A 19221-nucleotide genomic window follows, 5' to 3' on the forward strand; every position below is an offset into this window, starting at 1 on the left:
TATACTGTTATCACATACTGTGTAGACAGTTATAGTATAGTGGAGCACCTCTGGGTGTATGCTGTTATCACATACTGTGTAGCCAGTTATAGTATAGTGGAGCATCTCTGGGTGTATACTGTTATCACATACTGTGTAGCCAGTTATAGTACAGTGGAGCATCTCTGGGTGTATACTGTTATCACATACTGTGTACCATGTTATAGTACAATGGAGCACCTCTGGGTGTATACTGTTATCACATACTGTGTAGACAGTTATAGTATAGTGGAGCATCTCTGGGTGTATACTGTTATCACATACTGTGTAGCCAGTTATAGTATAGTGGAGCATCTCTGGGTGTATACTGTTATCACATACTGTGTAGCCAGTTATAGTATAGTGGAGCATCTCTGGGTGTATACTGTTATCACATACTGTGTAGCCAGTTATAGTACAGTGGAGCATCTCTGGGTGTATACTGTTATCACATACTGTGTACCATGTTATAGTACAATGGAGCACCTCTGGGTGTATACTGTTATCACATACTGTGTAGACAGTTATAGTATAGTGGAGCATCTCTGGGTGTATACTGTTATCACATACTGTGTAGCCAGTTATAGTATAGTGGAGCATCTCTGGGTGTATACTGTTATCACATACTGTGTAGACAGTTATAGTATAGTGGAGCATCTCTGGGTGTATACTGTTATCACATACTGTGTAGCCAGTTATAGTATAGTGGAGCACCTCTGGGTGTATACTGTTATCACATACTGTGTAGACAGTTATAGTATAGTGGAGCACCTCTGGGTGTATACTGTTATCACATACTATGTAGCCAGTTATAGTATAGTGGAGCACCTCTGGGTGTATACTGTTATCACATACTGTGTAGCCAGTTATACTGTAGTATAGTGGAGCATCTCTGGGTGTATACTGTTATCACATACTATGTAGCCAGTTATAGTATAGTGGAGCACCTCTGGGTGTATACTGTTATCACATACTATGTAGCCAGTTATAGTATAGTGGAGCACCTCTGGGTGTATACTGTTATCACATACTGTGTAGCCAGTTATACTGTAGTATAGTGGAGCATCTCTGGGTGTATACTGTTATCACATACTGTGTAGCCAGTTATAGTACAGTGGAGCATCTCTGGGTGTATACTGTTATCACATACTGTGTAGACAGTTATAGTATAGTGGAGCACCTCTGGGTGTATACTGTTATCACATACTGTGTAGCCAGTTATAGTACAGTGGAGCATCTCTGGGTATATACTGTTATCACATACTGTGTAGCCAGTTATAGTACAGTGGAGCATCTCTGGGTGTATACTGTTATCACATACTGTGTAGCCAGTTATAGTACAGTGGAGCATCTCTGGGTGTATACTGTTATCACATACTGTGTAGCCAGTTATAGTATAGTGGAGCATCTCTGGGTGTATACTGTTATCACATACTGTGTAGACAGTTATAGTATAGTGGAGCATCTCTGGGTGTATACTGTTATCACATACTGTGTAGACAGTTATAGTATAGTGGAGCATCTCTGGGTGTATACTGTTATCACATACTGTGTAGACAGTTATAGTATAGTGGAGCATCTCTGGGTGTATACTGTTATCACATACTGTGTAGCCAGTTATAGTATAGTGGAGCATCTCTGGGTGTATACTGTTATCACATACTGTGTAGCCAGTTATAGTACAGTGGAGCATCTCTGGGTGTATACTGTTATCACGTACTGTGTAGACAGTTATAGTATAGTGGAGCATCTCTGGGTGTATACTGTTATCACATACTGTGTAGCCAGTTATAGTATAGTGGAGCATCTCTGGGTGTATACTGTTATCACATACTGTGTAGCCAGTTATAGTATAGTGGAGCATCTCTGGGTGTATACTGTTATCACGTACTGTGTAGACAGTTATAGTATAGTGGAGCATCTCTGGGTGTATACTGTTATCACATACTGTGTAGCCAGTTATAGTATAGTGGAGCACCTCTGGGTGTATACTGTTATCACATACTGTGTAGCCAGTTATAGTATAGTGGAGCACCTCTGGGTGTATACTGTTATCACATACTGTGTAGACAGTTATAGTATAGTGGAGCATCTCTGGGTGTATACTGTTATCACATACTGTGTAGACAGTTATAATATAGTGGAGCATCTCTGGGTGTATACTGTTATCACATACTATGTAGCCAGTTATAGTATAGTGGAGCTCCTCTGGGTGTATACTGTTATCACATACTGTGTAGACAGTTATAGTATAGTGGAGCATCTCTGGGTGTATACTGTTATCACATACTGTGTAGCCAGTTATAGTATAGTGGAGCACCTCTGGGTGTATACTGTTATCACATACTGTGTAGACAGTTATAGTATAGTGGAGCACCTCTGGATGTATACTGTTATCACATACTGTGTAGACAGTTATAGTATAGTGGAGCATCTCTGGGTGTATACTGTTATCACATACTGTGTAGACAGTTATAGTATAGTGGAGCACCTCTGGGTGTATACTGTTATCACATACTGTGTAGCCAGTTATAGTACAGTGGAGCATCTCTGGTTGTATACTGTTATCACATACTGTGTAGACAGTTATAGTATAGTGGAGCATTCCTGGGTGTATACTGTTATCACATACTATGTAGACAGTTATAGTATAGTGGAGCATTCCTGGGTGTATACTGTTATCACATACTGTGTACCATGTTATAGTACAGTGGAGCATCTCTGGGTGTATACTGTTATCACATACTGTGTAGACAGTTATAGTATAGTGGAGCACCTCTGGGTGTATACTGTTATCACATACTGTGTAGCCAGTTATAGTACAGTGGAGCATCTCTGGGTATATACTGTTATCACATACTGTGTAGCCAGTTATAGTACAGTGGAGCATCTCTGGGTGTATACTGTTATCACATACTGTGTAGCCAGTTATAGTACAGTGGAGCATCTCTGGGTGTATACTGTTATCACATACTGTGTAGCCAGTTATAGTATAGTGGAGCATCTCTGGGTGTATACTGTTATCACATACTGTGTAGACAGTTATAGTATAGTGGAGCATCTCTGGGTGTATACTGTTATCACATACTGTGTAGACAGTTATAGTATAGTGGAGCATCTCTGGGTGTATACTGTTATCACATACTGTGTAGACAGTTATAGTATAGTGGAGCATCTCTGGGTGTATACTGTTATCACATACTGTGTAGCCAGTTATAGTATAGTGGAGCATCTCTGGGTGTATACTGTTATCACATACTGTGTAGCCAGTTATAGTACAGTGGAGCATCTCTGGGTGTATACTGTTATCACGTACTGTGTAGACAGTTATAGTATAGTGGAGCATCTCTGGGTGTATACTGTTATCACATACTGTGTAGCCAGTTATAGTATAGTGGAGCATCTCTGGGTGTATACTGTTATCACATACTGTGTAGCCAGTTATAGTATAGTGGAGCATCTCTGGGTGTATACTGTTATCACGTACTGTGTAGACAGTTATAGTATAGTGGAGCATCTCTGGGTGTATACTGTTATCACATACTGTGTAGCCAGTTATAGTATAGTGGAGCACCTCTGGGTGTATACTGTTATCACATACTGTGTAGCCAGTTATAGTATAGTGGAGCACCTCTGGGTGTATACTGTTATCACATACTGTGTAGACAGTTATAGTATAGTGGAGCATCTCTGGGTGTATACTGTTATCACATACTGTGTAGACAGTTATAATATAGTGGAGCATCTCTGGGTGTATACTGTTATCACATACTATGTAGCCAGTTATAGTATAGTGGAGCTCCTCTGGGTGTATACTGTTATCACATACTGTGTAGACAGTTATAGTATAGTGGAGCATCTCTGGGTGTATACTGTTATCACATACTGTGTAGCCAGTTATAGTATAGTGGAGCACCTCTGGGTGTATACTGTTATCACATACTGTGTAGACAGTTATAGTATAGTGGAGCACCTCTGGATGTATACTGTTATCACATACTGTGTAGACAGTTATAGTATAGTGGAGCATCTCTGGGTGTATACTGTTATCACATACTGTGTAGACAGTTATAGTATAGTGGAGCACCTCTGGGTGTATACTGTTATCACATACTGTGTAGCCAGTTATAGTACAGTGGAGCATCTCTGGTTGTATACTGTTATCACATACTGTGTAGACAGTTATAGTATAGTGGAGCATTCCTGGGTGTATACTGTTATCACATACTATGTAGACAGTTATAGTATAGTGGAGCATTCCTGGGTGTATACTGTTATCACATACTGTGTAGACAGTTATAGTATAGTGGAGCATTCCTGGGTGTATACTGTTATCACATACTGTGTAGACAGTTATAATATAGTGGAGCATCTCTGGGTGTATACTGTTATCACATACTATGTAGCCAGTTATAGTATAGTGGAGCATCTCTGGGTGTATACTGTTATCACATACTATGTAGACAGTTATAGTATAGTGGAGCATCTCTGGGTGTATACTGTTATCACATACTGTGTAGCCAGTTATAGTACAGTGGAGCATCTCTGGGTGTATACTGTTATCACATACTATGTAGCCAGTTATAGTATAGTGGAGCATCTCTGGGTGTATACTGTTATCACATACTGTGTAGACAGTTATAGTACAGTCGAGCATCTCTCGGACACAGCCTCAATAAAGATGGACTGACGCCCCACCCTTGCACGTGCAGTCGTGCGAGAGCACACACGCGGTGGTGGCCGCGGTGAGAAGGTAGAAGAGAAGAAGGAGGTGGTATAGGAGGAGGAGGAGGTGGGTGAGGAGCGCAGCATCAGCAGCAGCACGAACACAAAGAGGTCGCAGAGCTGGCAGCGCCGCACACGCATGAGAAATGACAGAGCGCTGCGGGACGCGACTGAGAGCACAAGGACCGCTATAAAACACAACCAGCCAGGTAAAGGATTTCATTCATATATGTAATCGCTGTAGGAAATGGGGATGTTAAAGCTTTGCATGTGATGCTGACCTTGTCGGAGCTCATTTTCATCTATAAGAGAATTGCATTACCTTATTCACAGATGTGACCAGACGGGTGGGGGGAGCGAGTGTGCAGCGTTCGTTTGCGTCTAAATTTAAATGATGCTAAATAAATAAATAAGTGGCATTGTGTAAAAATGCATCTTACTCATCTAGCTTATTACATTCTGACTATGGTGTCTGGTAAGCTTATTACTGTCTGGCTTTCGTTTTTGCTTTAGATGGACGACGTTTTATAGACACTATGCATCATTAACTAGTTAATTATTGCACTATAATATTCTGGTACTAACACATGGAATTTGAGGATTGGTAAATTCCAGACAGATCCGTGATTTCATCTGATAGCCTGCAGAAATGGGCTCCTTTAGATGTGTGCAAAATGTACACATTATGGAAATATATTCAATCAACATGACTTTTGTGTTCAATCAATATGATTTGTGTTATTTAAAGATACTCCTTGTTTGTGGAGAATATGTACACATTTGATTCAAGTACATTCTGTGTAATCTACAAATCAACCATGCCAATGTGTCTGCCATTGTGACAATAGCATGCCAGACAACATTGCTTTCTTTCTCAGCTTTTATTCCATTATCTGTAGCTACTTCATCAATGTGAAGCATTTAAACAACAATTTATTTAGCAGAAAATGACATTATTTTTGATGATGCCAGGTCTGTATAAGGCCTACTGCATTTAGTCATGCATTTAGCTTTTTGCTAAAATGTTGTAACCACATCATTCAGGTGATTAATCCCACCATCATCAGCATCATCATCATTATTCAGGTATGAGTGCAGAGAGGGAATACCCCCTGTACAGTACAGTGTGCCCAAACAATACAAACAAGACAGTTATGATATGGATCAAATGTTCACATGATTTTGAGCAGCATGATTGCACCGCAGGTAGTGTTTGTGTCTTAAGCGTATTTTTTAGTTATCATCTGCTGTGTTCTTGTGCCAGCCATCTAACCTATAAACATTTGTATTTTGATTAAAACACATAAAAAGTTGTATGTATGCAACACTGTTGTAACTAATGAATAAAACAAGACCCTTGGGCAGGGTGGTAATAAATGCGGTACTATCCAGAAACACTGGGCATAAGGCAGGAATATAGTCTTGATGCCAGTGTATCACAGGGCAACACAAATTTACACATCCACCCACACTTAGGTAGTTGGATGAAAACCAAAATACATGTATGAACATATCAGAATCCTCACAGACAGTGATGGGAGGTGAGGATCAAACCCAGGTTCCCTGGTCTACAAGTCCCATTTTGCTGTGCAACATTCATGTTATTAGCTGTTTATCAGTAGCTGTCTATGTAATATTTATTTTTCCTAGAGGCTTCATTCATCTCAAAGCAAATTTTCACCAAAATGGTACCTCTAGTACCTCTGGAACAGCAGGTGCAGCTATAAATCCAAAATACCACAGTCATAAGTTCCAGTGCCAAGTGACCATGCAATTGCTAGCACCATCAGTGCTGAATACTAAGAGCACCAAAGAGGAAAACAATGCAGATCATTGATTGGCCAAAGGAGCTGGAAAATCCCTGAGGGAAGACCCCAATTTTTGTAAATAGATTTTTCTAGTGTAATATTAAGGTCTTAATTATTACTGTTTCATGCTACAGTTTGAAATGTAGCTAGACATGCAAAATATTTTTATGTGAATCTTATGGGAAGCACATAAATCTTTAGTGTCTGATAACATTTCCTTCAAACAGAGCAGAACAAAACAAAAATGTTGTTGACGAAAGCAACGTAGAGTACAAGGTATGATGTCACAACCTTACAACCTCCAGAGAGCTATTCATACTGTACAAGGGGACACATTTGGCTGGGTTAATTAAAATAAAATCCATGGCTAGCCATATTTTTCAAATTAAAATAAATAAAATCCAGCATAGATAGATAGATGGATAGATGGATAGATGGATGGATGGATGGATGGATGGATAGAAAGTCAAGCATTACAGTAGCACAAGGTACATTAAAAATATTAAGTAGGTATGTGTTACTGTACAATACTTGTAGGTAATAAATATAATAAAGGTATGTAATACGTGAGATAACAGACAATTATAAAAGTGTCCTGTGCAGTAAATATTCACAGATGTGTAATGCAGGTTCCATAAACAGAGTGACAGATCATGCTTCTATATTTAAGGGTCACCATCACGGATCATTGTGGTCTGCATACTTGATTTGGCACAGTTTTTCTATCAGATGCTTTCCTTGTCTCCTACTGAGAACACACTGTCGAGTGCACCTCCCAATCTGTAGACTGTTCGTCCACCCCCTCAGACATAGTCGATCATGTCTGTGTAGATGCCCAACTGGCCAATAGTAGATAGTGGGCTAGAGTATTTTTCCACTGTACCACCCGGGCGCCCAATAACTGTAAGTCATATGACATTTGCAAATAATATGTGACGATAAGCCAAAATCAGTGCCCAGGACTACTTCATTGGGGACAATGCAACAGTAAGCAAACCTCGTTAAAATAAACAATGGCTAATGCTTATTAGCACCAGGCTTAACAATGCATTCATGATAGGTCAGTAAATTGTAACGAGTACTTAATCAGGGCACAGATAGGTCTGGATTTAAAATGTAGTTACTCTACCTTGTGTATCAAATTCAACAGTAGAAAAATACTACAAGGAAACCAGAATCAGATGCATTTTCCTGCTTCTTTATTCTGCCAATGGTAATCTTTATATAGGTCAATTGCGAAAATTATTATGATGATTGCACCTTATTTAATTAAGGCGCTGCTTCTAATGACCTGTAGTTAACTGTTAAGGTACAGTATAATACACTGGCAGATCTAAACCAGCTATAGAGAGCTGCTGCATGAAGGGTTTAATTTGCTGGTACTTTATTAAATTTATTAAGTCTACTATATTATTTATTACTTTCTCTGTCACTAGAAGGTAATTTCAGCCTTAGAAAAACAGATATGACATGAAATAAATGTGAGTGATGGTGTACTTGTTCTTCAGTCGTGTCTATGAAAGGCAGCCCAAAAATAGAACACATTTATTTATTGACTGATCCCAGGAGGGAAGTCTTTGGCTACACATTTCTATGCATTGGCACAGACACAATTATATATATGTACTGTAATTCTGATACCAGCAGAGACTATGGTATCACAGCCTAGAGGCTGCACTTCAAGTAGGTCAGTTAAAGCAAGACTCACTTTATATACACATAAAAATAAATAATCCTAAAAAGAAAGGACAGGAACAATAATTAGTCAAAATAGGAAAGGTTATTAATTACTAGGGCTGGCTCGATACCACTTTTTTATGTCCGATACCGATACTGCAAATTAAGTATCTGCCGATATCGATACCAATCCGATACCGTCAGTTCTCCTCTCAAACAACCAAGCAGTAATAATGCATGTCTCAGTGCACCATGGTTAAACGAGCTATCTAAATAACAATGCTCAGACTGTGAAACAAATATTCTAAAGGAATAAATACAGAACCTACAACATCACACTTATGCAAAACTGCTGTTTTTATTTTGTGTAGTTTGTTTTATTTCATAACACTAATGGATTAATCGTTGAGGGTGTGAGAGATCTCCAAGCCAGGACAAGATTTTTGGTTTTCTTTATCTCAGGTGAGCGATTTATCATTTATAAAGGGATTACCCTAGCCCACCACCTCTAAGATTTTTTGGGAGGTTGGACAAATAAGAGTACCTGGAAAACATGCAAAACGTATCAAATAGTGGCCTAACCCAAAGAATCAAACCCAGAAACCAGGAAAAATGTCAGCAGGAGAAGCCATGCAGGTTTTCAAGTCTGACCTTCAGCCAGGCATACACAGATCAGCCATAACATTAAAACCACTTCATTGTTTCTACACTCACTGTTAATTTTATCAGCTCCACTTACCATATAGAAGCACTTTGTAGTTTTACTGACTACAATTACTGACTGTAGTCTATCTGTTTCTCTGCATGCTTTGTTAGCCCCCTTTTATGCTGTTCCTCAATGGTCAGGACCCTCCCAGGACCACTACAGAGCAGGTATTATTTAGGTGGTGGATGATTCTCAGCACTGCAGTGACACTGACATAGTGGTGGTGTGTTAGTGTGTGTTGTGCTGGTATGAGTGGATAAGACACAGCAGCGCTGCTGGAGTTTTTAAATACCGTGTCCACTCACTGTCCACTCTATTAGACGTTCCCACCTAGTTGGTCCACCTTGTAGATGTAAAGTCAGAGACGATCGCTCATCTATTGCTGCTGTTTGAGTTGGTCATCTTTGAGATCTTCATCAGTGGTCACAGGACACTGCCCACGGGGCGCTGTTGGCTGGATATATTTTTGGTTGGTGGACTATTCTCAGTCCAGCAGGGACAGTGAGTTGTTTAAAAACTCCAGCAGCGCTGCTGTGTCTTATCCACTCATACCAGCACAACACACACTAACACACCACCACCAGGTCAGTGTCACTGCAGTGCTGAGAATTATCCACCACCCAAATAATACCTGCTCTGTGGTGGTCCTGTGGGGGTCCTGATAATTGAAGAACAGGGTGAAAGCAGGCTAAAAAAGTATGCAGAGAAACAGATGGACTACAGTCAGTAATTGTAGAACTACAAAATGGTTCTTTATGGTCCGTGGAGCTGATAAAAATGGACAGTGAGTGTAGAAACAAGGAGGTGGTTTTAATGTTATGGTTGATCGGTGTATAACCAATCAAACGAACAACAAACAGGACTCAGCCCCAAGCTCGAAGTCCACTTGTAGAGAGATGCCCTTAGGTGTACTGAGTAATGCTTGATTAGGTGCAGAGAATTCTTTTGACGTGCTTTTGAAGAGAACTGTAATTTACGTCACCTCCACCTCCACTGCCAGCCAGCTTGGGCATGGCAGGTGGGCATATTACAGGTGTTACAAGTACTCTTACTTTTACCCCCACCTACCAAAAACATGCAGAATGGGGCTCGAAATCTCAGCTTTGGTGGGCTTGCGTGTTTTACCGCTATGCCATTCTGAAGCATTTATGTTTAGAATTGATGTACAGCTTTCTCTTTGTGTAAAAGAGTTTCAGTTGCATTTCTAGATGCAGGGTCATGCATATTCAATGGTTAATTCAGGGCTGGAATTACATGGAATTAGATTTCTATGGATTTCCTATGGACTGTTCCACTTTTTATACCCAATTATAATTCTCTTATGTGTTACCAGTTCACCTGCTTACTGTGTTTTAAAATGGTGTAACACGAAGTCTGTATACTTTTCACTCTTTCCCCAATGTTTTTGAGTGTTTTGCAGACATTCAATTCTAAATTTACAAAAAAAAACAATCAAGTTGGTTTACATAAACATTAAAAAATGTTATTGCATGTTAAATAATATCTAAAATTTTCCAGGACAGTGGGTAGTACACTTGACAATCAGCAGATTTTCCTCAAACTCATTTATCTTTGATAAACTTAGATATGATCCATCAAATGTGGCATCACTGACTGAGTGACAAAAGATCAGACACTGTCTAGCCGAGTGCAGTCACACTAACATGCATGTTGTTATACATGGAGCAAAACCCTGTAATTACTTCTAAAGCATCATACACACAGGAACATGCATAACTGTCCACACCCTGTCTTACCTGTCTGCTGTTAGTCACATAGAGGTTTAGAAAATTATACCTATACAGCAAAGAACAATTTGTCATCAATGTTAACTCTGCATTTTTATCAATGTGCATGAAGCTTTTTAAGGAAGGGAAGGTCTTTCATTTTGTAGGTAATGCAAATAACTGTTAGACAATATTTGTCATAGGTGAGATTTTAGTTACAAAGTATATACAGTGTATCACAAAAGTGAGTACACCCCTCACATTTCTGCAAATATTACTATAGACATGAAACTTGGATATAACTTAGAGTAGTCAGTGTACAGCTTGTATAGCAGTGTAGATTTACTGTCTTCTGAAAATAACTCAACACACAGCCATTAATGTCTAAATAGCTGGCAACATAAGTGAGTACACCCCACAGTGAACATGTCCAAATTGTGCCCAAATGTGTCGTTGTCCCTCCCTGGTGTCATGTGTCAAGGTCCCAGGTGTAAATGGGGAGCAGGGCTGTTAAATTTGGTGTTTTGGGTACAATTCTCTCATACTGGCCACTGGATATTCAACATGGCACCTCATGGCAAAGAACTCTCTGAGGATGTGAGAAATAGAATTGTTGCTCTCCACAAAGATGGCCTGGGCTATAAGAAGATTGCTAACACCCTGAAACTGAGCTACAGCATGGTGGCCAAGGTCATACAGCGGTTTTCCAGGACAGGTTCCACTCGGAACAGGCTTCGCCAGGGTCGACCAAAGAAGTTGAGTCCACGTGTTCGGCGTCATATCCAGAGGTTGGCTTTAAAAAATAGACACATGAGTGCTGCCAGCATTGCTGCAGAGGTTGAAGACGTGGGAGGTCAGCCTGTCAGTGCTCAGACCATACGCCGCACACTGCATCAACTCGGTCTGCATGGTCGTCATCCCAGAAGGAAGCTGACGCACAAGAAAGCCAGCAAACAGTTTGCTGAAGACAAGCAGTCCAAGAACATGGATTACTGGAATGCCCTGTGGTCTGACGAGACCAAGATAAACTTGTTTGGCTCAGATGGTGTCCAGCATGTGTGGCGGCGCCCTGGTGAGAAGTACCAAGACAACTGTATCTTGCCTACAGTCAAGCATGGTGGTGGTAGCATCATGGTCTTGGGCTGCATGAGTGTTGCCGGCACTGGGGAGCTGCAGTTCATTGAGGGAAACATGAATTCCAACATGTACTGTGACATTCTGAAACAGAGCATGATCCCCTCCCTTCAAAAACTGGGCCTCATGGCAGTTTTCCAACAGGATAACGACCCCAAACACAACCTCCAAGATGACAACTGCCTTGCTGAGGAAGCTGAAGGTAAAGGTGATGGACTAAACCCAATTGAGCACCTGTGGCGCATCCTCAAGTGGAAGGTGGAGGAGTTCAAGGTGTCTAACATCCACCAGCTCCGTGATGTCATCATGGAGGAGTGGAAGAGGATTCCAGTAGCAACCTGTGCAGCTCTGGTGAATTCCATGCCCAGGAGGGTTAAGGCAGTGCTGGATAATAATGGTGGTCACACAAAATATTGACACTTTGGGCACAATTTGGACACAATTTGGACATGTTCACTGTGGGGTGTACTCACTTATGTTGCCAGCCATTTAGACATTAATGGCTGTGTGTTGAGTTATTTTCAGAAGACAGTAAATCTACACTGCTATACAAGCTGTACACTGACTACTCTAAGTTATATCCAAGTTTTATTTCTATAGTGTTGTCCCATTAAAAGATATAATAAAATATTTGCAGAAATGTGAGGGGTGATACACTGTATATATTTTATATATATTTTTTTTTTATATATTCTATTTTAGAGTAGAGCAGGTATTGGAGAGTAGTTAACAATTAGAGGGTTACAGTGGCAAATAATAAGCGCTCTTAATTCATATGAACTATAAGTTGATGTCAAAATTTTCCCAGGAATTTCACAACTATGATAATGGGGGCGTTCAGGTGGCGCAGTGGTAAAACATGCTAGCACACCAGAGCTAACATTTCAAACTTGTCGGTTCGAAACTCAGTTCGGCCATCTGGCTGGGCTGGGCGCCTACATAAACAACGATTGGCTGTTGTTCATACAGGGTGGTAATTACGCCTGCTGGCTGATTGATGGCCCCTACACAGAGCCAAGGGATAATGCACTAATTAGGGTGTGGCTCTCCGTACACAAAGCGGATCCGTATATGAACTTGCCTCGTGCAAGTGAAAAGATGCAGTCGGCTACTGCACACATGTCGGAGGGGGCGTGTGTCAGTCTCGCTCTCCTCAATCAGGGCGGAGATTGAAGCCTAATGCAATTGGGTAATTGGACGCGCTAAATGTTGGGAGGAAAAGGGGAGAAAATGCATAAACAAAACAAAAAAACTGATAATGAAAAATATGAGTACAATATTATGGTACAGGTTGTGATAATATTAAGTGTAACTGTAAAACTGAAGCTTTTAAGTGTGGTTATGACAAATCATGATTAGTTCAAATTGTTATTTTAGATGCTAAAATGTAGCTGAATAGAGAACAGTGGTAGCTCAACGGTTAAGGTACTGGACTAGTAATCGAAAGATTGCTGGTTCAAGCCCCACCACTGCCAGGTTGCCACTGTTGGGCCCTTGAGTAAGGCCCTTAACCCCCAATTGCTTAGACAATATATACTGTCACAGTACTGTAAGTCGCTTTGGATAAAAGCATCTGCTTAATGCCAAAAATGTAAATGTAAAAGATGTTACAGGCCTAGATATGGGCATATAGAAGGCAGACTGTTTAACCACTTATAAACAGCTTGTACTCATCACAAGTACAAACAGAAGTTAATGTAAAAGTTAATTATTTAATCATTATGTTTTTAATGCAGATGTGCTTTAAGCATAACACACACACAGACACATGCATATGCTGTGAACAGACAAGACAGCAGTTCAGACTCCTGTGTGATTCAAAATAAATTGTAATCACAGAACAGCACTGACAGCAGCATTGGCAGAGCATAGAATAAGTAGAAGGAGAGAGGATGACAAGAGAGAGAAAGAGTGGCAGTAAATGATGTGAAAGAGAATGAGACAATACATTTCAAGACCAGACAGTAACGATGCACAGGTCAAGTGAACAAATACACACTTACCAGTTTATTATGTACTTAATAAGAGTACCCACTCAGTGTAGGCACACATTTGCATTGCCCTGATCCCAATTAAAAAGCTTATTTATATAGCAGTATTAAAGATTGTACAGATCATTAGTTGGATAGTAATTGTAATAATTGTGCAGAAGTATATCATGTACAAAGATGTTCTAAATAAAAGGCTTATTACAGTCAACAAATACATGAGGTGTATTAAGTGTCTGCGCCTCATCAGCATCATTTGTTGCAGCTGTGAGATCCCTTTAAATACCGGCTTTGTTGGCCTCGTCGGCCTCTTCTAACTCTTTGTCATGTGTTGCATGTTGTAAATGCTTCTTTAAAACCTGTATGCTCTGCGAGGACATTACTTTTATTTCTTATATGCCATAATTTTTTTTATCTCTTTCCAAGGAACTCAGCTTCTTTTGAGGCACCTGTTGGCAGTCATGGTGTAACTTAACTTTGACTTTTAATGTTGTTTGTCATATGCCGGTGGATCGAGTACCTGGCTTATTTGTCAGGACTGGTTTTCAATTTGTCTTTTTTATCTCATTTCCCATTTTTCTGTCTGGTTTAGCATTTCGCTGGGGGCTTATCACTGAAGCCCATTTGGGGCAAGTACATGGCCATCTTGATTTTGTTGAAATTCAATGGGAGAAACATAGGACTGGAAGGGTGAATGCCCTATTCTTTCTGTTCTTTTGTCTTACTGCTTTGGCCTGAGGATTTTTTATTTAATTAAGCTTCTGTTATTTTAGTCACCCATATTTTATCTGTAGTTTTTAGTTTCTGGCTCCCTATGCACAGTATTGTTCAGCCTTGGTTAACAGTCTGTATATTGAATAATACTGTAGGCTCACTGTGGTTGCACTATTCATTTATTCATTTTTGCTTATCACTTCATTTTGACTAGGGTCGGGTGTACTCCACATTGGACAAAATTTCAAAATGTACATAAATGTAAATAAAAAAAAACCTGATTTATACTTTAACATGTGGATAGGATTCTACATGTATTTCCAATACTTTTGGACTTAGATCTGTTTTTAACCCCAATACCTTGATTGTTCCTCCTTTTTAAAGCTCTCGTTCTTGGCTGCAGACACTAGCCACATTTACATGCAGCCTGATAATCCATTAATATTCCGGCTAATACTACAATCGAAATAGAATATGTCCAAGAATTAGGGCTGCTGTGATTTGTCGACCTAGTCGATGATGTTAAAAATGCATCAATGTCAAAATTTTAAGTCGATGCATCATTTTAAAACTATTTATAAATGATCCTTTTTAATTTCTACAATGTTTCCATTCATGTTTTTCTCGTCCTCCTTGATCTTACTGCAGCTTTTGACACCATTAATCACTCCATTCTTCTGTCCCGCCTTGAATCCTCTGTCAACATCACTGGTACTGCCCTTTTGTGGTTAAGGTCATATCTCGTAAACAGACAACAGTTTGTTAATATCAACAATTGTAGTTCTGCCATTGCTCCACTGTCCCAAGGCGTTCCCCAAGGCTCAGTGTTAGGTCCCCTTTTGTTTATTCTTTATATGCTCCCCCTTGGTGACATCATACGTCGGCATGGTTTACATTTCCACTGCTATGCTGATGATATTCAGCTTTACATCTCCTCCAAATCCATTAATACTGAACTTCACTCCACTCTGACAAATTGCATCACTGAAATGAAATTGTGGATGAAAGCTAATTTCCTCAAATTAAACTGTGAAAAATCAGATATGATCATCGTAGGTCCTACAACCCTGGCAAAAACCACAAAAAAATTTCAAATTACCATTGATAATGACACTTTGTCTCCGTCTTCTAACATCCGAAATCTTGGTGTAATTTTTGATAGCAACCTCTCTTTTGACCGCCATGTAAATCACATCACCAAAACTGCTTTCTTTCATCTAAAAAACATAGCACGTCTACGTCCATCACTCTCCTTTTCTGCCGCCGAAACCTTGATTCATGCTTTTATTACATCCAGAATTGATTATTGCAATAGCATCCTTTATGGTACATCTAACAAAATCCTAAAAAAACTTCAGTATATCCAGAATTCAGCTGCTCGCCTCCTTACTCATACTCGCTCCCGTGATCATATTACACCTGTTCTACAAAAACTTCATTGGCTTCCCGTTGCTCAACGCATTCAATTCAAAATTCTTCTATTCACTCACAAAGCTCTCCATAATCAGGCCCCATCCTACCTCACCGACCTGCTCCATCAGCACATTCCCTCCCGTAGCCTTCGCTCTTCTGAGGCTAACCTACTGTCCATACCCTCTAGGACCAAGCACCGGACCTGGGGTGACAGGGCCTTTTCCATAGCTGCTCCATCTTTATGGAATGCTCTCCCCAAACACCTACGAGATTGTCCTGACCTGTCCAAATTCAAGTCACTTCTCAAAACTCATCTATTCAATATGGCATTTAACTTGTAACAACACGAAATAAATGCTTTTATTTTTGCTATTCTTTTTAATAGTTTTTATACTTAGATCACGACAGAAATGTGAAGTCCTAGATCCTAAAACTTGTAAAGTTTTCAGTTTCCTGATTGCATGTAAATCTGTCCTGTTTCTGTCTAATTTTAAGAAATTGTTCTATATTTGTTGTTCTCTCTCATAATTTAGCTAATTTTTAATGAACTGTCTTATGCTGCTCTCTTTGTTTTTATCTTAATTATTCTTGATGTTGATGTACTATTTTGATTTTGTACTATGATTTGATTTGTATGGTGTATGTACGTATTTGTTTTGATTATTTGTCTTATGTAAAGCGTCTTTGAGTATCTTGAAAAGCGCTATATAAATAAAATGTATTATTATTATTATTATATAACCATTCATTCATTCATGACCCATTAAGCGCAGTCTTAAAAAATGCCGAGTCAGAGGCCGATTGTAGAGAGCTTTCAAAGAAAAGCTCAAAGTTTTCCAAGACCCAAATCATCAAAAGTCTGGGAATACTTAAAACTGACACAAAACAAAAATGTGGTTTGTACACTGTGCAAAGCTTTGATGGTACCACAGCAGCACTAGCGCAATGTTGCATGTTTATATTGTTTTATTAAACTTCTTAATCGTGGAGATCCTAGAATACCATATTCCTTAGCGAGTTCAGTTAGGGCGCATTTTTACTTCTATATTGTTTCATTAAGATTCTTAATCGTGGAGATCCTAGAATACCATATTTCTTAGCGAGTTCAGTTTAGGGCGCATTCACACGCGCCGCGCACTTGCTCCATTGGGCTTGTGATTTTTGCGGTTGCTGCAGCGATCAAAGCACAAAAAGCTTCTCATATGAATGAGCCCTAACACTGACCACTTTGTTTACATCGCTTACAATTTAAAGTAAGTTTTGAGTGAATGTGTAGGTTAGAATCTGGGCTCATTCTGTCGTTACTGTATGTTGGACTTAATGAGACGTGCTTACCTCTAACTATTTTCTTTCTGCTATAAGTTTAAGCGCATTGCACTTTGTTTAATATGGAGCACTTGAGATTTTGATAATATGGACATAAACCCTGTTTACATTTAGTTTTGTGCCATATTATTATGCCATACAGTTTGTTGTTAAAATAAGAGAAGCATAAATGAGATTCTGAATAAATTTTTTTGAAGGAAAATTAATCGTTAGATTAATCGACTAATCGATAAAATAGTCTATAGATTAATCAATAGAAAAATAGTCGTTAGTGGCAGCCCTACCAAGAACACACATCTTAATAGGAACAGACTAGTCTGGTTGAGGCCATTCCAATACAATTTCTATCCGATTGAACGGGTGGGTAATTCTGGATATTTTGTGTTCAACTAATTATGTGTTAAGTACAAAAATAATAGCAATGTAGACACCTGTATCTGATTACATTCCCAATCTGAAAGTTCAAGTACGTTCTGAACATGTGCATTTGCGTCATAGCGGAAGTTTATAAAGTTCAACACAATGGGAGCAAATGTGGTCTGCAGGAGAGATGAACTTAATGCTGCAAACTGAAAACTCAGATAACACACTACTGACCCTCTTACTCTGACTGGACTCACAGGATGCTTGTTGTCATGGTAACGTGTACACTAAGTGGTACTCTACACATGTAAGCAGAGATTTTAATGAGATTGTTGAGTACAGTGTACATATAAACACATCAGTCTTAATCTAAAATTTTTTAAATTTTCTATTTTTCCCCACTTTTTCTCCCCTAATCTAGTATTGTCCTGTTACCCTGATTACGTCCTCTATACTGATTCGACCCTTCACCGCTGACTGAGGACGCCTCTCAACTGACATACGCCCCCTCCGGCACGTACAGTTAGTACAGACTGCATTTTTCACCTGCACGAGTCGAGTTCATACACTGACGAGCACTGTGTATGGAGAGCCACACCCCAATCAGCATTATTCCTCAGCCCTGTGCAGGTGCCATCAGTCAGCCAGCAGGGGCCGCAGTTGCACGAGTTATGAGGACCTATGATCTGACTTGTTTACCCTCTAACCCTGAACAACAGCCGATCCTTGTTCATGCTGCCCCCCAGCCCAGTTGGAAAGGCAGAGCTGAGATTTGATACGATGTATTCGAAACCCCAACTCTGGTGTGCTAGCGTACTTGAGCGGCCGGAATTAATTCTGATTGAGAACTTCTTTGCATTTAAACATAGCCATTGTGGAAAGTGTGCATCAGATTAGTATGTGTCTCTTCATTTAACTTGACAATTGCCTCTCTCAACATGACTTTCATGTTTGGTTTATCACTGAAACAATTAAAGCCTGTTTAAAATCTGTTTGTAATGACACCACGGTGTATTTACCCTGTTAAACACAATGTAAACCAGAATTATTACTGCATACTTTCACAGTGTGAAGGTTTTTTATTCTTTTTAAATGAAACGGTGTGTGGGAGAAATATAAGGTGTGAAACTTCTCAGATTGTAGCTATTAAGTAACAGTTAGCTTGCTAGCTTATTTCAGAGCCTAGACTGTATATTTTATGTAGGTAAACCCACACAAAGCACTGTAAAGAACAAACTCAAAACAAGGACCAACACGAACAGCATGCAGGGGTGACAGAACATGAGAAACATGAGAGAGAAACATTCAACTGTTATAGCCTGTATGCTAATGCTGACCAGAGGTAGCACATCAACAATCTGGCAAGTTCTTGTTACAGTAACGAGAATCAGCAATTTTATCTAGCATTTAATAACTATTATTTTAAACACATTTTTATTTTTGTTATAAAATACCAATAAAAACTTATGACAATGGCAGCAGCAAACTTCTTATGGCTCGGATATGTGGCTATGTCAACCACCAGTGCACCATTTGTGTCATTATTATGTAGGCATCATATTTAAGGTGTACAATACAATTTGCACGCTCAACACAAGCCTTTTGAAAACCAGAGCCTTATA

General features: G+C 39.5%; 1 protein-coding gene across 1 annotated transcript in view; it reads left to right on the forward strand.

The window, feature by feature from the left end:
- The first annotated feature begins 4750 nt into the window (after positions 1-4750).
- Positions 4751-19221, forward strand: part of cracd (capping protein inhibiting regulator of actin dynamics) — a 53677-nt gene continuing 39206 nt past the window's right edge. The window contains exon 1 of the mRNA XM_063002117.1: positions 4751-4952. Coding sequence (XP_062858187.1) covers positions 4883-4952 — 70 coding nt within the window. The 5' untranslated portion in view covers positions 4751-4882. The remainder of the gene's footprint in view (positions 4953-19221) is intronic.

Source organism: Trichomycterus rosablanca, chromosome 9 (assembly GCF_030014385.1).
Source record: "Trichomycterus rosablanca isolate fTriRos1 chromosome 9, fTriRos1.hap1, whole genome shotgun sequence".
In the NCBI taxonomy this organism is placed as follows: domain Eukaryota; kingdom Metazoa; phylum Chordata; class Actinopteri; order Siluriformes; family Trichomycteridae; genus Trichomycterus; species Trichomycterus rosablanca.